This window comes from Vanellus vanellus, assembly GCF_965231255.1.
Source record: "Vanellus vanellus genome assembly, chromosome: 1".
NCBI classification, from domain to species: domain Eukaryota; kingdom Metazoa; phylum Chordata; class Aves; order Charadriiformes; family Charadriidae; genus Vanellus; species Vanellus vanellus.
This window is the reverse complement of record NC_138905.1, coordinates 133,062,175-133,085,566: the sequence shown is the minus strand read 5'-3', so window position 1 is coordinate 133,085,566 and position 23,392 is coordinate 133,062,175. Positions and strand designations below refer to the sequence as shown.

Here is a 23,392-nt window from a genome sequence, read left to right as displayed (position 1 = left end):
AAAAATCATAAAAACATGTACCAAACACGTTGGGAGATACTGTTTTTCTGCCTGAGGCAACCACATACCTTATGCCTGTATTAAAAAAAGAGTTGGCCTGTTTTATAATGCCCACACAGGCTGGTATTCGCATTGCCAAGGTCTGTTTGTTTTTCCTCTGTCTGTGGAATACACTCAGCCAGAACACCTAACCAAGTAATAACAAGAGATGTTTAAAAGCATTTTGAATACAATTTACTTTGTATTTTCTTCCCTGCTCTTTGTAGAAAGTTAACATATCATACAAGCACACATTTAATTCCATCAGTCCCCCAGTCCTCATATTCACCAATGAATTTAGGAGCAATTTAGGCTCGCCAATAGAGCTTCAAATGCTCTGAGCTACTTGGATTACAGTAACTTGGGAAGCATCATGCCCTAATAGACAGACTCATGGAAATGGCAACAAATGATGAAAGGGTTTTATTGTGCAAAGATTTCAAAATGCTGGAAATCCTTTTGTATTTCCCTTTGCTTCACTTTCTCCTCCCCTTCCCTGGCTGGGAATAAGGATACAGCCAAGTTATTCTATAGCTGGTTCCCACCACCCTAACATTCTGGTTCCCATTGAGTGTGCATTCAAGCAAAAACAAGAACAAACATTAACAGCTCCATTCCCATCCATCTACTAGACAGGAACTCACAGATGCTTCATTATATACCTCCTGCTGGCACTGATGAGGCAGAAGATTTGCATAGAAAGGAGGGGGAGACCCAGACAAAACACAAGAGTCATTGTAATTGTTCTCATTCCTAATTCTATTAGCTAACGTTAGCCAAAACATCATGCTACTTTAAGCTTTTCCTCACCGTTAAAAAACACAGGAATTGTCAACAGCATCTCCAGAACCTTTCACAGACTCTGCAAATGTCACATACATGAGTTTAAAGAAAATAAGAGAAGGGAAAAAACAGGACCATTTTGTATAACTGGAATTTTATTTTATATATAAATAATAACAAGAGGAATTTTGAGACTTGCTACTTGCAATGCTGATCCTGCAATGGGACAAGCATGGGCAGACTTGAGGACAAGGTCTCAAGACTGACCCAAAATACGTAGTGTCTTTTCACAGATTCCATACCAGAAGCCCAAGCAGCACACCATCAGTCTTTCCTGAGGCAGAAGGCTGATCAGTCACATTCAAAATCAAAATGGATTCAGATGATGATTTTCCTCTTTTTCTTGGGAAATTTTTGCTCATACCTATATTTTTTGTTCACCTATAACCAAAGAAAGGGGACAGAGGATAAGGAGAGGGAGGGAGAAAGCAGAATTAAGTATCATGGACAATTAAATGCAATTAAGACACTGTTCCTCAAATACAAATTGATCAATTTGCCACAAAGAAAATTCTCAATCCCAATTTACTTCTACTGAAGAGATTTAACTCTTCATATTAGTGACATTAGAATACTAATGATTATGTCTGCTCCAGAGAACTCAATTCCTATAGTTGAACTGTATGGAAATATAAAAGAAAAAGTACACTTCATAGCAACAAAACACCAACAGGAATCTTGCACAATAAAGAAATTTTCTCAAATAGAATTCTTTTTAATTCCCATTAATTGCATTTTTCCCTAATCTCATTTACTCTGTCGTAAAGCTAGGCTAAAAAGACATGGAATTACATAAATATAGAATCTGAGCAGAGTAAAAATGAGATACGCTGTCTTCACAGGAAAACATAAAGCTATGTCACTTCCATGCAATTCTTCAGCACAACAGCTGGATAAAATTAAAGCTTGCTTCTCCCACAATGGGATGTGGTTTGAGTTGTAGTTTGCATATAATTATTGATGACAAACACTATAAAAAAGGAGCAACCAATGCTGCTGGTTTTTGGAATGGAGAAATATGTCTCCATTCTCCATTGGGTCTCCAACCCAAAATGATTTTGTCCTTGGCTGACCATTCACAATTCAGAGACTCATGCTGCGGCAAATCTTTATGAGGAAAATGAGACTGTATTTATTTTAGTGACCAGATTCAACTAGGAATATTGCCAATTGTTGAAAATACAGTGAGACATTTTCAGGACTGATCTCATTCTGAACAAACAAACATGTCTTTTCAAAGATCACAGCAGTGTTCTCCAACCTTTGGGATCACCCAAATCCAACAAAACATCTGGGCTTAGATATGGAGTTAAATAACTGGATTTGATTTCAAGCAGAAGTAACGAATCGCCACCCCCGCACAACAGCTGGAAACTGATACTGAGTTGAACTTTCACCATCTGGTTGCTCTAGGTAAAAAAATCTAGTAGTTCCATTTATGTATCTCCTCCAGAAACAACATCTGGCAAAGCAAGGAGATTTCAAAACCAGCAGCACCCAGGTACTTTAAGCACCTGAGCAATTATCTTCACTCTATAAAAAGAAAGACAGCAGAACATCTGAGACAGCAGCTGTTAGTGAGGTTTTCCCCAAAACTTACTTATATCACATGAGTATATTTACAATTAAAATCCTGAAGTCAAAAGAGTCTGGATACCAACTTTCGTGTAAGTCTTCCTGACAGCTTTTGTTCCTTTCCTTTCACCCACCCTCCCCTTAAAAAGAAAATGTACCTTCAGCAAAAACCACTAACATTTCAAAAAGTGAATACAGACCTAACAGAAATTAGCATTTCTTACTATGTGAATGTAAAAAAAAAAAAAAAAAAAAAAAAGGGTATTTACAGTTTTGTTTGTTATGAACCTTGATTTGTACAGAACCTTGATATCCCACATATATAAACTAAAGTTCAATTTTCCTGGCTTTTTATCATTTAGTAGCTCTGTCCTAGTTCACAATAAGCACAATATTTTTGTGAGTTTTAGAGACGCTTTACTTCCTCTTGGTTCTCCTGGGTACCTTTACTCAAAACAAAACTGTTCTTACTATTTTTTTTTATTTTTATTTTAGGTAGCTGTTTTATAAAATACTTGGAAAACATGTATTCTTAAAGACTTTATGTTCATATGTCTGAAGAAAAAACTAATGTACTGAGTAAATCAGCCAGTCAACATACCTTTTTTCCCTTCTGAGAATTAGCTATAGCAATTAAAAATACATTAAGGGAAATACAACATTAGAAACTAGTTTTGCTTTTAAAGCTGACTGTGTAATAGTGGAACACTGTTGCTCAGTAGATGTGTGCATTCCATCACATCTGCAAACATTTGTGACTAGTGATGATGCATGGAAGAAAAAAATTGGTGCAGTTTTGTAAATCTGGACTCTATTTACACAGTTGGCAGGAAAAAAAATAGAATTTTGCTGGTAAGTAGAACACTGCATACAAAAATAATGAGGAGTCCCTACAATGCTAGGGTCACTTTCTGATGAAAAATAAGTCTTTAACGTGAAAATAATACAGGGCAAAGACAAGCAACTAGAAAACATGTTTAGAAAAGACATCTTTTATCAACCGATAGCTGACATTTTGTACTAAATGATGTCCAGTTACATTATCATTAGCATTAATAAGCCTCAAATACAGAGCAATTTTTGTCCCATGAAAATGAACCATCTTAAAAAAGTTGAGAGGGTGTTTTTGTTTTGTTTTTCTAGAAACTGTAACAATCACTGGACTTGCTTGAGTTTAGAAAGCAACCCAGTGGCCAAGCCAGAAACAGAACCGGTGCCTCAGCTCAAGTTTCTGGCTCAGAGAACTGCCTCCGTTTCCTCCATCATTCGTTCCCAACTGATTAAGCACATCTCATTAGAGAGGTGCATCAACACAAAAGGTGAGGCACATCATGGACTGTTACAGGCTGTAAGATAACGCTATACCCTGGCACTGACAAATCTTTAAAGAAAACATATCAGCAGGGAATAGCTTTCTTTCCCCTCCTTCGTGCCTGCACAGGTATGACAAAGAAGGCAATGAGGTTTTTCGTAAAAAATAAATTAGCTCAGAATCCTTGGAGGACAGATATATTTACTTGCTATGCTCTAAAGATGAAGAATTTAGATAAGTTGAGTTAAACAGTATTAAAGAGCAAGTGTATTCTTGACAAATGTTAAGAGGAATAAATTTATCACCTGTCTTCCACTCCTTCATCAGTATGAAGAAGAAAATTGCAAGTCAAACTTGCAAATGTTCAGCTTCTCCACATTATTTTGCTGCTGTAGCCACATACTGTTAACTGTGTTTATACTTTACCTGTCTGATGCCAAGTGATCCAATGTTCTACTTCTGGGCTCGCTCTTCATGTGAAGCGGCATGGATTTCCAGGGGCTTGTCACCATCTGCATCAGCCTTAAGGAAGGAAAATATGCACCAAATTTCAATTGAGGCAATCCATGATTAATGTTTTTGGCAGAACAGAAACCCTCTTCAAAAGCTGAAAACAAAAACTTCTTGCAAAATCAAGTGGTTGATAAGACTTATTCAGTATAATATACTCAAATATGATCTTCTCCCAAACAGTTTCTAGATTTTAGTCTTCCTGTAGTCAGCTGAGCAATTAAAGGATTTGAAAGAACAAGTAGTTCAACAGAAATGTTTTAATTGACTCATTTTGCCTGCACTAATAATAGAGCATGAATTCCCACAGAGTAGTTGCTATTTTGCATTCTCTGAATTCTGCGTGGATTTATACAATAGGTCTCTTTTAGTACATATCCTTTGAGAGAGCGTTCTCACACTTTCCACGAAATAAATTATAGAAATCAAAGAACTAAAAGAGGCTTGTTAGAGTGTCCGGTGAATCTATTTGCCAAGTATGCTATAACGAACAGTCATTTGATTATAGTTTTAAATAGATATCAATAATAATAAAAAAAACACTTAAAGGGCCACACACATGGCTACGGGACTGAAGCACATGACATACAAGGACAGGCTGAGAGATATGGGTCGGTTCAGCCTGGAGAAGACCAGACAACGGGGGAACCTAATTGCTATCCACAGTTCCTTAATGAGCATTTAAGTATTTGGAAGAGCTAGGCTCTTCTCAGAGCTTCACATCAAAAGGACACAGAAGCATGGCAAATTTCTATTAGATCTGAGGGGGGTAGTAAATGTATCACACCACTGATCAAGCACTGGAGCAAGTTTTCCAGAGAACTTTTTGAATTTCCATCCTTGGAAATAATCAGCACTTGACTACACAAGGTCTGAGCCACCAAATCTAACTTTGAAGCTGTCTCTGCTTTGAGCAGAGGGTTGGATGAAATGATCAGAGGTCACACCCAGCCTCAATTATTCTTAAATTCTACACCTGAAAATTAAATGGCGTTTTCTTTTTATTCTAAAAAGACATTTTTACTGATATGACCTAAATGTGATGGCAAATGTAACAAAAGAAGCCAGAAGAGACTGGAAAACAAACATTTCATAGGATGGGTCAAATTTATGTTCCAGCAAAACTGAATACTATGAATACGGCACTGAGTCTATAAGACCCTGCATATGCTGCGCTGGAGATATGGACTTAATATATCAAGATTCAATCATGAAGATAATTCTTAATTTTCTCATTCAAAATATGCCTACCGAGACCTTTAAAAGGTAATTCTTTCTTTCAAAAACCCATTTTGTTTTGATCACTACCCCGGATATTTAACAGCACAGGAAATCACATCCACAAACCACACCCACTTCAAAATAATGATCTACTCCGTAATTTTCCTGTACAGGAACCTGTAAATTATAACATTTTACTACAACTTATAATGAATAATCTGACTCACGATGCCTCATCTCAGGGATTACTTAATCCTGAACAAATGAACTAAAAATAAGCTGTTCACAAAGAGTTCTATGTTTTTCCACTTGCTTGTTTTAACTTGTAAAAAGCAAATACCATCTAGGTAAGCTTTTTTTTTTGTCCTGAAAGAAGAAAAAAACCCAAAAGTAACACATACACATACAAAAGTACAGGAAGGTAGGGGTCTTGCTCAGTTCCTCTGTTTCTGTAAATTCAGTAGATCTCATCACAGGGCTTGTCTTCACTATACCTATTAAGCCCGAGCTACTTAATTCAACACAATCTACTGTTAAATAGTCATTCCTCACACAAACTCATTTGCTGAATTAGCAATTATGAAGTTCTTTTAACTCCATCCACTGTATGTGCCCACCACGTAAATAATGAGTCCGAGTGAGACTGATCAAGCAGTAACATGGGTAGCCAGAAAAGGATTTCCTTTGAGCTAGCGCAAGACATAAACACACCTAATTTTACAACAAAGTGTCAAGGTCCTCTAGTCACACTCAAAACCAGATCAGAAGCAAAAAACATGTTTAGATCAATGACCCAGAAGACAGGCCGCCTCTGATGCTTCCTCATAATTAGAAGCAGGCACATATTCAAGACGGTCTTTCTACTTTCTGGCTCAACACAACCGCTCCATAATACATCTGGGTGGCCAGAGGAGTTCACACATCAGATCTCTACCCCACAGCAGAAGGGGAAATACTTCGCAGCATTCTTATGCATTTGACACTTTCCACTGAAAGGTGACTGACAAGAAATCTCTGCAACACATTCATTAGTAAAGTGTTTGACACACTGGGATTCCATGGGATTAAAAAAAAAAAATAAAAAAAAATCAATATTTGAAATTGAAAATGTTGAAACTAAGGGGACTATACACAATGCTTTTTCTAAGGTTTTCAGTGTTAAAAGACACCCCAACTTCGCTCACAGTATCTAACAGAGATACATTGAGACCTCAATTTGAAAGGGACAAACAAAAAAAAAAAAAAAAAGGCAATTATTTCTGTGAAAATTTTCCTTCCATACAGAGAAAAATGCCCAAAAGCAACCTGGCCTAATGTCAAAAAAAACAAATGTGGGGTGTTTTTTTTTTTCCTCACGTTACAGCCTAGTCTGATGCAGAAATTAGTTTCTGTTGGTCCCTCTGAGAAAGTCTCGCAATGGCCAGGCCCTTTTACACTGGCAGTTAACCTTAGAAATTTTAACTCCAAAGGTAGGTAAGTATACATCTCTTACGTTTATGGAAATCTCTTGAAAGAGGAAAAAAAAAAATTTGCAAAAGAAAAACAAAAGCTCACCTGGGCTCACAGATTAATAATTTACCTTTCCTTCTGTCATCTTTTGTTTGCAATGTATTGCTTAGAATAAAGAGAATGTCACTGGCTTACCTTATTCATCCTCCCCCAGTCAATCAATAACTTATTCTCTATCTTTTATTTTCACCTGAGCTTGAACTTAACTCTCAGAAATATGAAGCACTTTTAAAAATATTACTCAAGTTGCCCTAAAAAGCTTAACTTTTTCTGGGGTACATTCTGTCTTTCCTACCTCTAACATTTAAATTCACCACAGCCCAAACTAAGGATCCAATCCAAAAGAAGTAATAATTTTTACAAGTTTTACTCTGTTGCTGTTTTTACTATCAAACAATAAAAGAAGAGCATATGACAGGGAATGGTATTTTCTGTCAGAAGTAGACGCTTATCTTTAGTTTAGATGACCAAACTTTTGCTCATCTGTTCAGAAGCTACCGAAGACAATTCTTACAAGCATTTACTGTAGAAAGAAGCTCTCAGCTGCTTATGTTGTGTTTTAAAAGATGCTCAAAACACACGTGACTTAAAAACTCTCCCCTTGAAATTTAAGGTTTGCTATGGTCACAGTCCACAATGCTTGTGGCAAAGCTCCCCAGTCAACACACTGACATCACAAATTCCACCAAAGCTTTCAGGTGAGGAAAATCCAGGTCCACAGTTTTTGATGCTTGTCCTGAGCAAGCGCGGGAAACAAGTACTCAAAGCTGAGCAGTCTTTGGACTTGGAAGCACTCTGTCACAGCTAAAAATTCATAAAATACCCAGAGATAGCTATATAGATATTGCTATATTTTTAATATTTATATATTTTATATGTGTAATATATATAGGTTAAAAATACATAACATATAATATGTATTAGTATCGGTAAGTCACAGCTGGTTTCTATCAACAGACCAGGCAGGAATGAAAACCTAACAATAAGCTGCAAGAGTTTCTCTCAATCTCTGAAGCTGTTTAAACAACCAAGTGACAGCCAGCAAGAAAAAAGAAAAAAAAAATTAGTTTTCTGTAAGATTTTATCAGTGATTGGACTGAAGTGCGAAAAAGCATACATATGAAGAAAGGAACAAGACCTGAAAAGGAAGGTGGTTTCAGGGTTCTGTTCCCGTTTTTCACATTTTAGCCACTTCAGTAGAAACAACGGGTACCCGTTTCAGTGCTGGGGGAAGAGAAAGAATCCAGAACAGCTGGAAATACAGCAAACGTCTTTGAGTGGTATAAAGCCAAGACAAAGTGATAACTAACTGATGAAAACTGTTTTTCTATGTGTTTCAGTACATATTAGCTCACTGGCTGGAACAAAACCTGGGTTTAAGTGACCTGATGCCATAACACATGTCCTCGTCACCTTGTCTCTTGAAGGCAAAGTCATTATAGTATGAGAGCTAACAACCCTACAGCACAATATAAACAGTACAAATTGTGGAAGTATCTGAACCAGAAGCAGAAGGCAGCTGCCTTTCATGAAAATAATCATCATATGAGCTGACTGACAAAAAGGACCTGAATTGTTAGGAACTTACAGGTGGTACGTACTGAACTGTGGCTCCGAAATACTGATCTTTAAGCAGTTTTCTGTAAAGAAGTTATAATCCTTTGTATAGAAAACCACAGTCCTTAAGTTTATTCTGTTGCACAAAATCCTCAAGCTGCTATGGTTTGTTCATCCCTCTGACCTAAGGACAGCTATTAAAGCTGATAAACTCAGCCAGTATTAAACACTGATTGTTGTGGGGAAAAAAAAAAGACGACAAAAAAAGAAGCTGCAACTTACTGGCTTAACAGTTCGACTAGTTCAACTCTTTTGTCAGCACTGAAAGGCAAAAAAGTGTAGAAAAAAAGAAATGTAGAAAAAGATGATCTTGCATGAACTATGACATTATTGGGCAAAGCAGAGGGACCAGTTACTCACAAAGACTAGCTGAAGGCAATGCAGGGTATTAGCCTTCGTAATTGCAAAACCCCGGTAATGAAAGCTGGATGCCGCGTAAGGCTACCCGAAAGGGTTTCAAACACATCATTCTAAAAAACTACATAAAGGCATGAGTTGGTACAATTCTCTACAAATTTTGCACACTAAGTTTAAGAGAAACAAGGTTCGAGGGACATCTCTTCCATTTCACTATCGCTTCCCCTGAAGATCTACAACCTGATAATATAAGTGTTAATACTAATTCCACTGATTTTTGTGGAATTACTTCTTGTGAGTAAAGATCACTCACATAAGCAAAAGATTTTCAGAAGATAAAACCCTTAAACTATACCTGGCCTCCCAACAAAATGGTTACATTTTTTCTACCACCTCCTCTACCTGGGTGAAGAAGTAGAAAAACCGTACACTTTATATCGAGATAAAGTATACAGAAACTGAGTAACTACTCCTGCCATCCCTTAGCAAGAAAATGTTTAATCCTTCTGGAAATAAAAAACGTGAACGCTGATTTTTACATAAGGTACTTGTGTAGTTTTAGCAGAAGGCTTGCATCCTGACGAGCTGGCCCCTTCAATTAGCCAGCTTCAGGATATCAGAATGCTATACTGTAAACAGCGTATTCAAAACCTTATCAGACAGACTTGCTGTATCGAGGGGCTCCAGCCACAGCGTTTTGAAATGTAGCAGCAAAAGGTCCTGGAATACATCTCTCTTGGCAGAAATCAGATTTCAGTTGATATGACCTCAACTTGGCACAGGTTTTTGTTTCATAAAACCTTCAGAAAATTAACATACCACATCTATTTTAATGACATTGCTGCACAAACATGAAGCTATTCACAGCTGTGGTACCTATGACTATCAAACAAATTATGAGCAAAACAACAAATTAACAAAAGCCAAGAAGAGCCGCCCATATATTGCTTGACTATTTGCAAGAATCCTTTGTGTAGCAACAGGAAAACGATAGAGTGAATGTCACAACAACAAAAAATAACATCTTTTGCTCTGGCATGGTTTCACAAAATGGGTTACATCTGCTGTAACAACTCAAGAATAACATTTATATTTGCCTTCACTAGTTAAGGAATCTAGCTCCCTAGTATGACAATAAGAAATAAATATACAAAACCAACCTAATTCTTTCACAGGGCTGTCAAATTAGGACAGAAGTCCCAGAATCTATCCTAGAATGCTTTGCCAATTTTAGTACATGATAGTTAGAAATATTTGTTTTCTTCTATGACCCTTCTATATCAGTAAAAACTCCAATAAAAATGCAACTTATATTTATAACAGAAATTATTTTGCTGGAAAACTTGATGGTGATTTGGTGCATCTTATCATCTGTATGAACAAAAAGTACTTTTTTGCACTAGTATAACCACACTGCATTAGAGACAGACTGAAAAAGATTTTCTAGGGTAAACTTCACCTCTCACATTCCATGTTAGGGACACACCAGTGCTTATATGTATACAAAAAGGCGGAGGTTTTCATTAACTGTAACTGACCACATCCTGATAGAACATCATAACACTATCTTAAAAAAACCCACAAAACAACTAAACCAAAACAAGAAAAACCAAACCCACCCCTACCCCCCCCAAATTCTCAACTATGGATTTTATACTGCTTCTCCAAAAAGATATTTCAGACCAGACTTATTTCATTAGAAATACTTTTCACTCCACATTCTAGCAACTTTGACAGCATGTGACTTTTTACTACTGCTGTTCAGCTTCTCTAGACCCCAGGGAGATGATACCCTCTCTTTAACAACTTCAGAGGACAAAGACACAATGAGGCTGTATACTCCAGCGGTAAGAGATCATTAAACATTTGAAATGCAGGTAATTTCATCAAGTGTGTAGTGCTTCTTGATTTGACTCACAGGATTTTTGTATCTTGCCTAACCCATGAAGTTAAACGGCAGCAGTTAACACTAACAGTATCTGATCAATTAGATGAACTTTAGGAGGAAACCATTCAATGGCATTTCACTCCTTTGTGCAAATAACATATTTTGGCAACTAAGGGGTGTGATTTAAAGATTCCGCAAGGAGGAAGAGAAAGAAGTGTGTTTACTTAGTGGTCTCTGCAATTTTGCATGTAGTTTGTTTTTCTGCTGAGGTAGCAAGTGCTTGAATAAGCCTTATAATAAGATGAAAGCTTCAAAAGTTTTTGCCTTCCAATAACAACCACATGTTTCCTTTTGAAAGCCTGGAACACAATAAAATAAAAAGCTCAGCTAATTTTTACTGATGCTGCCAGTTTGTCTTTCTGAAATATTTTAATGTTGCCTATTTTTTTGAGATATTTTTTGACAGCCTAGGTTTTAGGAAAGGTACAGTATGGTTAACTAACCTTTGTTTATTCAAGCAGCTATACAAGCGCATTTACTGAAGCGCCTAGGGCTGACACAGGACGAGTATCCACTGATGAAAGTCTCCACCCTCGTAAAACGTAGCAACTGACAGGACACGTGAGCATTTCTCCAACCCAGCTTGTTTCGAACTAGTCCTACACCTAGACCTACCTAGGGAACTCGGTCCCATACCTGCTATTGCCTCTCCAACATCTCTCGCTCAGCTGTTACTCCCCTTTATGTCTTAGGCTTCTGGGTTGAAAATACCATGTTTTGGTCAGATAGGACTTCTGGTATACAACAACCCAGAAGCCACACATCATTGTCAACCTAGCATGAACTGCTACAAGTTGTGAGCCATGGCTCAATCAGGAGGTCCACAGTATAGGACCAAGACATTCTGCTGGTTCAATGTTGCTTTCAAATCACCTGTTAGTTTTGCCAGGCAACATAGAAATCAGGGATAAAAGATGCAGTGAGTTTACAAGTGAAATTAAAATGACAGAAGTTTTACATTACACACCTGAACTTTTATTTCTTTAAGTAGCAGTTAAAAAAAATTCCCTAACACCCTTACAAGGTCTCCCTGGCACACATTTAATCAACATGCACAGTTCCCCAGTCTCTTACACTCCACTTCACTGAGCCATCTACATATATTTCCTCGAAGTCAGTTTGCTTATCTGTATCACAGAGGTACAACTACAGACAGCTTGCTCCTGTGGGGTAACAGAAACGTCTAGAACATCAAAAGCGAACACATCATTAAGATGTTTAACTCCAGAAGCTCCAGGCAGGTTCTAAATTATGATCAAGACATTACATAACATGATGATTCATTAAAATAAGTTCCCATTTCTTCACAAGTCAGTTCTAATCTTCCAACTAATATCATTAATCAATCACACTGCACTTATTTTGCAACTTGGTAGCATTTTGTACAACGCAAAATGCATTTGAAGCAGCAAAACAGAATCTTATTTTGGATTTCTTTTAAGGGTAGCATTTATGAATATTTGCTCTAACATAATGATGTCACTGTGCACTGCTCTGTTGAACATTACTACCCAGTTATCACATCTAGCAATTTGTAGAAGCAAACAGATAGAGATACACAAAACTAAAACCCTATAATTCACTTCAGTTGTGTGTCATGTTTGACCAACTCTACAAAGTTAAAGTCCTGGGTTCAGTTCTGGGTTCCCCAGTATAAGCAACATGGACATATTGGACAGAGTCCAGTGAAGCACCACAGAGATGATTAAGAGACTGAAACATCCTTTCCTACAAGGATAGGCTGAGGGAGCTGAGACTGTTCAGTCTGGAGAAGAGAAGGCTCAGGGGGATCTCATAAATACCTGGAAGGAGGGTGCACAGAGGACAGAGCTCTTTTCAGTGGTGCCCAGTGACGGGACCAGAGGCAATGGGCAGAAACTGAAACACAGGAGGCTCCCTCTGAACATCAGGAAACACTTTTTCACTGTTAGAGTGACACAGATTTCCCAGAGAGGTTGTGGAGTCTCCATCCTTGGAGGTATTCAAAAGCTGCCTGCTCTGGGCAACCAAGCTGTAGGTTGCCCTGCCTAAGTAGGGGGGGTAGAACCAAATGACCTCCAGAGGTCCCTTCCAAGCTCAACCAGTCTGTGGTTTTATATAGATATATAGTTTACATTTTTACTATATATATAATTAATAAAGTCTTAATATACACTGCTTTCACACACACAAACAGGTAAGCAGATAGTTAGAAACCAATACAAACAATAACTAAAACCAAAGATAAATTCATTCATCACTGAATAATACGACTTAAATGTAGCGCAACTACTTTGATGACTATAAATCAACTATGAAAGAGCACGCTTGCTGAGATACTGCGATTCAAAGTAGCTAAATGCACACACACCTTAAAATGGTGGTATTGTATAAGCACAGGCCACAGGAGCGCTGAACAAAAAGGCTTCCCGCAAGGAAATCATACTGTATCACTGATGCTCTGTTGGGGGATTAGGGAAAGCTGCTCTGTAGGGGCAATAAGGAGAGCTGCTCCATTCTAAAACCAAAAATAAACATGCAGACATTCACTTAGTTGTATTAGCAATGTTAATTCAAAAATGCTGTTTTAAAGAAACCTCAGTGCTTGCCAAACTCTGGAAAACAAAGCCATTATGTTAGCATTTGCTCTGTCATCAGATGCAGGCATCTCTAAGGCAAGACATCAGTCTGCTTAGCATAACACAGAACAGCAATGCCAGACCAAAAAAAGTGACTTGTAGAAATAAAGAAAATAAAGATGAATGTTATTCTAACTAAAAAATAAACAATAAAAAAAAAAATCACATATATGAATGTTAGTGTGAACTGCAAATCTAGAAAACAGAAACTTTCAGCAACGACATGACTGTGCTTGGCACCTCACCAGGATGCCCGGTTCATAGCAGATTCAAAAGAAACTCAATTTTTATTGGCAACCTTCTGGATAAGAACTAATTAAATGAAAGTTTCCTAAAATAGGGCTCTAAGTATTAAAATCACACAGGTAGATATCTATGACTAAATCCTTAAGAACTGCATATCCCTATAAACTGCTGGTTTTATGACCAGATAGCAACTTTTAATACAGCAGCATACAATGACATCATCATGCTAGAGCAAATATTCATGAACATTCAAAAGAAAAAAGGAATACATTGGAAACAAGATTCTATTTTTCTCTCTTTCAAAGAGGAGATATGTAGTAGGGAAAAAAGTTATTTCAGGTTTTTAAGACAGAGCTTGTAAAATTAAATTACTTTTAAAAAAAAAAAAAATCAATTTTTAAATAATCAAGACCGTAAGACCTTGATCGCTAGCATTCCAATCACAACACTCCCAACTTTCCTATTAAACACTTAGTAGATTATACTAAAGAAAACTTCCAAACAGCATTTCTGAAAGTTCTACTTGAAATAAGGTTAATATTTTTCTACAGCTTAGAAAGACAGAATGAAAACTTTGGCTTCAGAAATAAATCCTGAGACAGAGTGGAAAAAAACCCACTACTGTTTGTATATTCTTTGTCTGAAAACGCAGTCGTAAATTCAGGAGTCACACTCCTCAGACTTCTTACCTTATCACTTTTTTTCCCAGATTTCTTCTTCTTAGAATTATCCTTCCAAAGAGATTCTACAGCAATATATCCCTGAAGACTCCAGTCATACAGCTGTGTACCAGCAACCTTTGAAACAAAAGATATTAGAAAGAATGAACTTAATAATTTGGGAAATATTATTTTGCTTCTTGTTTAAGTAGAAGTCGTCTCAAAACACAAGATCTTTAACATCTTCCTGTTCAAGGGCAGGGTGCCAACATTTACAAACATCTTGAAAAAAAAAAAAAAAAAAAGACATATGGAGAAAAGCCAACTTGCTAAAAAACTGTTTGAAGACTACCTGAAAATATATATGTATAAAAAGGAGTGGAAGGACGCTGCATGGAAACAATTCTGGTTTTCTTAGTATTCAATGTTCAACAGATTTAACATATGCAAATTATTTCTTAATTTGACAATACTAATTTTGAAGGAAAAAAAAAATCCCCTACTTAGTTTGTCGTTATTTTGCAATTTTACATTTTCACTGCTTTGACATGACAGTAAGAGTACCCCTTTGTTTCTTCTTATTTGCTATTTAGAATAAAGACCTAATTTGCTGATAGATAGCTGTAACGAATTATCAGCTGTCAACTCTCAAAACAGAAGACAGCTAGGAAAGACAGAGTTTGCTATACTACATGAACAGTTAATTTTACGTCAGGAAAAATCCCTAAGTCTAATAAAACAGTATCTCCTGCCCCTTACATGATACAGAACTGTAAAATTCACAGGACACTTTAAAACTCAAGAGTGTTAGGTTTTTACAGCTCCAGACTCAGGTCGGTACTCACTTTCATATCCCTATCAGTTTTCTTACAAATAAAGAAGAGCAAAAATGGACAATTTGCCCAACTAGGCAGCTATTAAACTAAAAAACTTATGAAATCAAGAAATAAGAAGGTATCACACTACCTCCCAGAGCAGGCAAAGCTGGAAAACTAAAACTATGAGAACAGGGCAAGCATAAATGATGTTTCTGGAACAGTTTTCTGATGTTTCTGAAACAGTTTCCGAATGGCATTATAAGTTTCTTCCAGACTCCAACAACTCACTGCTCAGAGATTTCCTGAGCCAGAGTTGATTTCTATGTGTATAACAATGCCCAAGGAACTTCCCTCCTGTGTACTTGTTGCACTTCACCTTGAACCCCATGCAAATTTTTACCATCCACACACAACACGCTGTGGCAACTGCTGGACACACATGGTGCAAAGAACCCCTTCCCTTTGCTCGTCTGAACAAAATTAAACACACCAGTTATGTACCACAACAGTAAGGGATGTGCTTCTGGGCCGAGATCATGCTACTACTACCTTACAGAAGAGGCTATTTAATAATTAGCATTAAAACAAAACAAACCCAAATCAGCAACTACATTGCTGCGTCACAACTAAATATAAAACATAGGCTGTTCTAAATACAAAGAGCTAGCATATTTGTCACATTTGACAATTACAGTTGTGCTTTGGTTTTAAGCAAGTCGGTATGATGCACGGAGTTTTCTCTATATTTGAAGGTGATAAAGGTCATCAGACAAAAGCACACAATGTTCTGTGGATGAATATGTTAAATCTCAAAAAAATTCTCAATTCAAACATTACAGGTATAGAGAGTTATCTTCTTTTTCAGTATAAGGAGTGTTCATTCTCAAGTACTTCAACAAACTAGTTCTGACAGTCAGAGGAGCCTATGGCTCATCTGGAAAGATAGTGTCATCAGTTGTGCAAGCAGTACAAACCTACCAGGTCTGAAAAATAACCACAATAAATGAACAATCAGGGGTTTTTCTGTCTGCAATGTTACTGAGGACACAGCTATCAACAAAAAAATGAAAATAACAGCCACTATGCTGTCCTGGTTTGAGCGACACAGTACTAATTTCTCTTCTAATGCTTGGGAAAACTGCACTTTTAGAAGACTCTAGTGCCTGAATCTGTCAAAATATTTACTTTATAGCCAAGCTATGGTGTGTGGGTTTCAAGGTCTCCGTGTTTTTGAGTTAGTCAGGTGCAGGGATGAGGAGGAGCAAGACCCAGGCACTTGACCCAAGCTGGCCAACAGGATTATTTCATACCATGAACATCACATCCAATATAAATTAGAAAGTTTGCTGTAAAGTTCCCTCTCCCTTAATGGCTGCGATCCAGAGAACCTCTTGCCTGTGCCGGACCCCTGAGGCCTTCCCTTCCTCCCAAAGCCGTAGCACTCGCAGAGTCTGACATGTGCTGTCCACTGCTGGGAGTGAACAGCTTCCTACTGATAGAACTGGCTGAGTATAATCCTTGTATATTTTATATTGATATCAGGATCAATATTGGTTCTTTAGTGTTATTAAAGTTAATTATCTAGTCTTATTCTATTCAATCTCTTTATTTTTCAACCCCTGGGTTTCTTTGTTTTTTCCCAGATTCCCCTTCTCGAGTGGGGAGGGGTCACCAGGTGATAGAATAATTGTCTAAATGACAATAAGTTGTTGTGGGTTTTTCAAATCACAATGTATGCATAAGCCATTTCCTGTTCCTGCTTAAAAGTACTCCATTAAAATATTTAAAACCACTCTAAATACCTAACAGTACAAACTTAAAAATATTCTTATTATAGGAGTCATACCATCAAGTGAATTATGAATTGCGCTAAATGAGAAACTGGTCATTCATGTTGCTAGAGTAAAGTATCTATATCACAAGGTACAGCAACCCAGATAGCTTAGTTTGCCACAATCAACCAATGCTTCAACACCATACACACTTCCCAAAAGCTGGGACCCCTACACATGTTCACAGTTCCCATGGGTTGAAAAATACAATTCTAGATAGACTGTAAGCTGCAAGTTACAGGGTCAACAGGAACATAGCCAAGAAATTCTCATAACCACCCAATGCATCCTCTCACAAACACAACACAAGAGTCAGGCGTTAGGGTTGTGTTTTATACCTCTCTTGCTCATGGAGTTGAAGAGGAAGCATGCAAGTACTGCAGTTGCCACCAATATTCTTGGGAATGGCAGTTCCAACCAGGAAAAGTAAAAGGAACAATGGAATAGAAACAGTTCGTTCAGTTGTTCCAAGTGGTCATTCCAACATTCATACAAAGAGTTCCTTTCAAAGAAGGACAAGTTTTTCCATCCAGTCATCTGAAATTCTTAATTTCTGGAAGGCAACAATTTCCAGCTTGTTTGTATTAAATTACAACATACTAAAATACCATCTCTGTTCAATGCAACACTGTAAATTTGTACGCTAAAATTTGAACAAACAAGTTCAAAAGTCAGATTGAGTGGTTTTCAACAGGGACTCTGAAATAGTTCAAAATAGTTCAAAAGTGACCTTGGGCCAAACACCTGTACTAGCACTAATGGGGTAGCATCAGCAGTCTCTAAGGCCTAATGCATGTAAACAAGCTCCCATATTTCAATTTCACACACAACAATAAGCATATAGTATTGACTATACCGTATGTTATATGTCAAGACTATCAAGCATAATTATGGTTAACAATTCTTTATCTACATTGCATGCTGAGAAACTAAACCGAGAATCTGCTGGCTTTTCTATATTTATATTGTTAACAAAAGTAGTCATAGTGCATCACAAGCATTTTCTTCTGCAGCAAACATGGATCAAGTGACCCCAACTCCTCCTTTTCAATCCACAGTTCCTCTAATTGTGCCATGCTCTCACTTGTGCCAGTACAACTGTTTGTGCCCTATGGACTGAACCAGGCAAGGGACAAGGTATGGGTTCAAAAGACAGAGAAATAATTTAGTTTGTTGTCAAAGAAATTACATACTAGGAAGCTTTTCTTGAAAGAAAGAAGAAGGTAAGCATAACACACACTACTTCAGGAAATTTAAGAAGTTCTAATAACAAGGAACAAAAATTAACTCTAATGATAAAGATACTGATTCAAGTAACTTCATAATGGGAAGTTTTTTCCAGATGGAAGAGAAGACACAGTAAATAAAAATATTTTGAATGTATTATGATTAGCTGGAAAGCAATACAGTTCCAAAACACTACTTGAGTTCCACCAGAACAAAATAAACTTCAGTATTAAATTCAGTTCCTTCACCACATATACAGTCTGACCATTTGTTCAAAATTATACAAATTAAAGTAATACTAGCAGTGAAGAAAAAAAAAACCTTACAAATTTGTGATTTATTAGAATGATTACTAAAGAAGGAAAAAAATAATTAGTCTGTGCATTTCTTCCACCTCCAGTTTGATGAATAGTGTCCAAAAACTACATATTCCCAATGACGAGCTCTGTTGCTATAACTTCACTTCACTTAGCAACTCATCCGTTTCAATTAAAGAAAAAAGTTTTCTTCCAGACAGATGCATCAAGTGTCGTATCTCAGCTGCAAATGTATTTTGCTGTGCTTACTTCCAACTCACCAGTTGAAAGTCTTTAATAAAGGTGGGAAGGAAAAAAAAAAACACCCAAAACTTTTTTAGTCGTTTAAAGTATGGTCAAATCTGAAAGTTTACCAAATGAAGGGAACTATACCACAGTACATGAAAAAGCAGTGAAGAACAACTCAAATGTGGAAGGAAAAAAAAACAAACCCACAATAAACACAAACTTTAAATAAAAGATTTAAAGTTTATGTTCTAGAATATTTCCTATACTGTTCTATTAACTTGACTGACAAGTGAGCTTTGTACGGACAGCATCCCTTTATAGGCTTAAAGAAATTTTTTGAAAGATCTATGAAACATTTCAAAATAATTACTAGAGAGAAAAGTGCTTTCAATTTCAGATTAAAGGATAAAATTATGGATAGTAAGATCTGATATGCTTAAAACTTTGCTTCTTTAAGAAAAGAAAACTGCAAAAGAGATTGGAGGAATCAAAACAGTATCTAGGATATCACTCTCTCCACAGAAGTTTCCAAACTCACACATCTAGTGTCCTGACCAAGTCAACAAAGCTAAACCTATTCCAATCAAGTTTCAAGCTCATGGTCTCTTATCTGATTTTTTCTTACAGTCAAGCTAAGAACTGTGAATTAATCAAAGGGCAATCATGCACTTCAAAGTTTTTGTAAAATAAACAAGGTATTGTGAAGCTGTTAGTAGCAAATCCATAATTAAGACTGAATTGAGCTTCTTTAAAAACAGTAACATCGGTTTGAACACCATTCAATCGCTTCTCACTTCACTGTTCAGAAGGCAACTAGAAATTCAATACACAGCTTCCAACAGAAGTGTCTAAGCTCCTACATTTGATGGTTTTTTTCCTGCCACTTGTATAATTTTCAGTCCCTGAGAATAAGTCAACAGAACTATCTGTATTTAGAGCATCTGAATCTTGGAAGCACTAAAAAAAGATTCCATCAAAGATCAGGGGCATCACGATGTTGGCAGAGTTCAAACACAGCGTTTTTGGCTCTCCCTAAGTCAATGACTTTTTAGTTTTCAAAGAATACCTATATGTTCTTGAGAATATCATATTTTCATCTTGACATCTCAGCATCATTCACAAGTCTCAAATAACTGGATAGCCAATTTACCAAAGCCTGAAATATAAAGTATTTCTGACAAATACATGCACTGTGAGTGGTTAAAACTGGATTTGAAAGAGACTGGTGGAGAACTAAGGAATCTGCCAGTACAATTAAGTGTGGACAGCAAGGCATATGAACTGACATCAGTAGGGGCTGTAAGCAATTGTCCAGTCTCTTCAGTTCTGTCTTTCACGGGAAACCCACTTAAGCAACTGTAAGTTAACATGTTTCTTATGTGCCTGAAACAACAAATGCATAAACAGGAAAGGTACCCAATAAGCAACTTACCCCACTCCAGAATGTGCATGCTATCTTTCTTAAAACTCTATCCAACAAAAAGCGGAAAACTTCAATAACAATGCTTATCTCAAAATGTTGTTCCCATCCTCTCTCTATAGAAATACATACGTATCTCCTTTTTTTTTTTCTTTCAAACCCCATTGTCATTTGCTCTCAAGATATTTCAGGCTTCTTTAATACTGTAAATAAACATGCAAACTGCACTCACTAAGCATATTTACATTAATTTATAATTACTTGAGGTTAGAGATTCAGAAAGGAAATGATGTTCCCCAAATTGAAGACATTACTGCAGATGAAGTTCAACAAGGCCAAGTGCAAGGTCCTGCACGTGGGTTGGGGCAATCCCATGCACAAAGACAGGCTGGGCGTAGAACGGATTGAGAGCAGCCCTGAGGAGAAGGACTTGGGGGTGTTGGTTGATGAGAAGCTCAACATGAGCTGGCAACGTGCCCTTGAAGCCCAGAAAGCCAACCACATCCTGGGCTGCATCTAAAGAAGCGTGGCCAGCAGGTCAAGGGAGGTGATTCTGCCCCTCTACTCCACTCTCATGAGACCTCACCTGGACCACTGTGTCCCCAGCACAGGAAAGACATGGACCTGTTGGAGTGGGTCCAGAGGAGGGCCACAAACACAATCAGAGGGCTGGAGCACTTCTTCTATGGGGACAGGCTGAGACAGAGTTGTTCAGCTTGGAAAAGGGAAGGCTCTGGGGAGACCTTATTGCAGCCTTTCCGGTACTTAAAGGGGGCCTACAGGAAAGACGGGGACAAACTTTTTAGCAGGGCCTGTTGTGATAGGACAAGGGGCAACGGCTTTAAACTAAAACAGGCCAGACTTCAACTATATATAAGAAAGACATTTTTTACACTGAGGGTGGTGAGGCACCGGAACAGGCTGCCCAGGGAAGTTGTGGATGCCCCATCCCTGGAAGTGTTCAAAGCCAGGCTGGATGGGGCTTTGACCAACCTGGTCTAGTGGGAGGCGTCCCTGCTCATGGCAGGGGGGTTGGAACTCGATGATCTTTAAGCTTCCTTCCAACCTAAACCATTCCATGATTCTATGATGTCAGGAAAAAAAAAAAAAAAGTCAGTGAAAGAAACAGAATATCTGACTATCTTTCAGGCTAGCCTGCATGTTCTTTGACAAAATAACTATCATCTTGTTAAGTGTCAAACACAATCACATGGCTTTTAAAAGCAGATTACTAGTTAATTTGAAGGTAGGAGGCAATAATCAAAGTAAAAGACACTTCTCCAAAGAAAGGTATCATCACTGACCTTTGCAATAGCAACCGCTTGCTGAGGGTAATACATGGAGGCACCAACACCCATGAGACCTGCAGGATACACTAACTTCTTTATTTTTGAGCCTGTTTCGTAACAAACAAACAAAAAAACCACAAAAATATTATTAGGCTATGTGTTAGCCAAGACAGCTGAATGGCCCTACCTTTTTACTTAGAATCAAAACAATTTTATTAAATGCAATTTAGCATATTTTCTGTTCAGTCCTACTAGTTTCTTAGGAAGCATGACTACTCTGATCAGCAATTATTCTTTTACCCTTTTTAAGAGAATATTTCTATTAACATCTTTCCATAGTGAAAATTACCTTACAACTATATTTATTGCAGTAATACATAATTTATTTCAGTACTTAATAATGAAGTAAAAGCCACAGTTAAGAAATATTTAAGAGAATTATACCAACCAGTACTCTTTTCTAAGCTAAAAGGAAAAAATCAGGCAAAGAAAGGTTAGGATAGAATTCCTTTGATACATTAAGCAGAACAAGAGATTTTTCAATGCAAATTTTAAAGTTACCTTGACTCACAAATATTGATTCTTCCACAACTGCTCTTATTAACAGTTTTTCTTGATTCACTATAGCAATTTGCAAAGCATTTGAAAGCACTTTTAAACTAAAGTACTCAGAACTATGCTATACACCTATTGCTCAATCCCATAGTAATTTTTGAACATTTTATTCAATTTGACTGGCTGGCCAGTGACAATATGCATCACTGAATCAGTTACAGGGCATGCCACAGTTTATCCAGCCAGAAAGGAACACAGAAGGGACCAGGTAAAGGAGAAAAGCAAGCAGTACAGGAGAAAGAAAGTCATAGAACAGACGTACAGGAGTCAGGGTGCAGTAGTTCCATTCATCATAGAACAGCCTGTTCAATATGCGAAGCCATATGTGCTTCTAATAAAGGAATAATGAATTTTGAAGAGGAAATGCATATTAGAAGTGTTTAGTGTTTCTGCTAACATATATGCTCATGATGAGACGAGAAACTTAGCAGTAAACAAGAGACGCTTGTGAAGTGATGTTGCTAGTCTTGTGGAAAGGGAACTTGGTACCAATTAGCAATAAGATGGACCAGAAAAGTCAAGCTTCATTGCATCTTCACAAGCAGAAAAATTACACTTCTGTTGTAATTTCTGGGAATAGGGAAATCTTGCTCAGCGCTAACTTATCAGTGCGCCTATAATATCACTTTATGAATAAAAATAATAGTTGAAGATATTAATGCCTTCCAGCAGGATGGAGATACAAGAGGGAAGTTTAGCAATATTCCCATACCCATTTCAGTCTTACTCAAGGCTAGAACAAATCATCTTCAACAGCATTTTGAACAGAGCTGGATGACTGTACAATATATAGACGAATAAACTCTGAATACCGTTAATTTCTACTTCATGGGCAGCTGTGTCTTCAAGTGTTATGGTTAGACCTGGAAGATTTTATCTATACCTTCCAAGAGGGCAATTTTTTCCAGTGAGACCAAGGAGGAAGGGATAAAAAAAGAGGAAATTTGATTTTAACTTTCTGTAGCATCAAAATTAAGGGGGACTTCCTTCTACAGTTTGAATACTGACTGTTATTTCCAGAAAGCATTGTAAACTAACCAGACAAAAAGTTTTAAAGTTATGGCTCCCATCCTAAAAGATTCACAAATCAGACATTCGTATTACAAGGGATTTTCATTAAACTTAGGACCCTTTAATCTTTTAGATTCAGCCACAAGACTGCATACCTCCTCCCTGCCCAATCCTGCTAACT

General features: G+C 37.3%; 2 protein-coding genes across 2 annotated transcripts in view; both read right to left on the bottom strand.

The window, feature by feature from the left end:
- Positions 1-23,392, bottom strand: part of ACOT9 (acyl-CoA thioesterase 9) — a 334,937-nt gene that overhangs the window by 52,526 nt on the left and 259,019 nt on the right. The window lies entirely within an intron of this gene.
- The window catches only part of APOO (apolipoprotein O), a 34,582-nt gene continuing 12,048 nt past the window's right edge, over positions 859-23,392 (bottom strand). Inside the window, exons 6-9 of the mRNA XM_082486963.1 lie at positions 21,601-21,692; positions 14,485-14,592; positions 4,196-4,291; positions 859-1,263 (exon numbers count right to left, since the gene is read on the bottom strand). Coding sequence (XP_082343089.1) covers positions 4,223-4,291; positions 14,485-14,592; positions 21,601-21,692 — 269 coding nt within the window. The 3' untranslated portion in view covers positions 859-1,263; positions 4,196-4,222. The remainder of the gene's footprint in view (positions 1,264-4,195; positions 4,292-14,484; positions 14,593-21,600; positions 21,693-23,392) is intronic.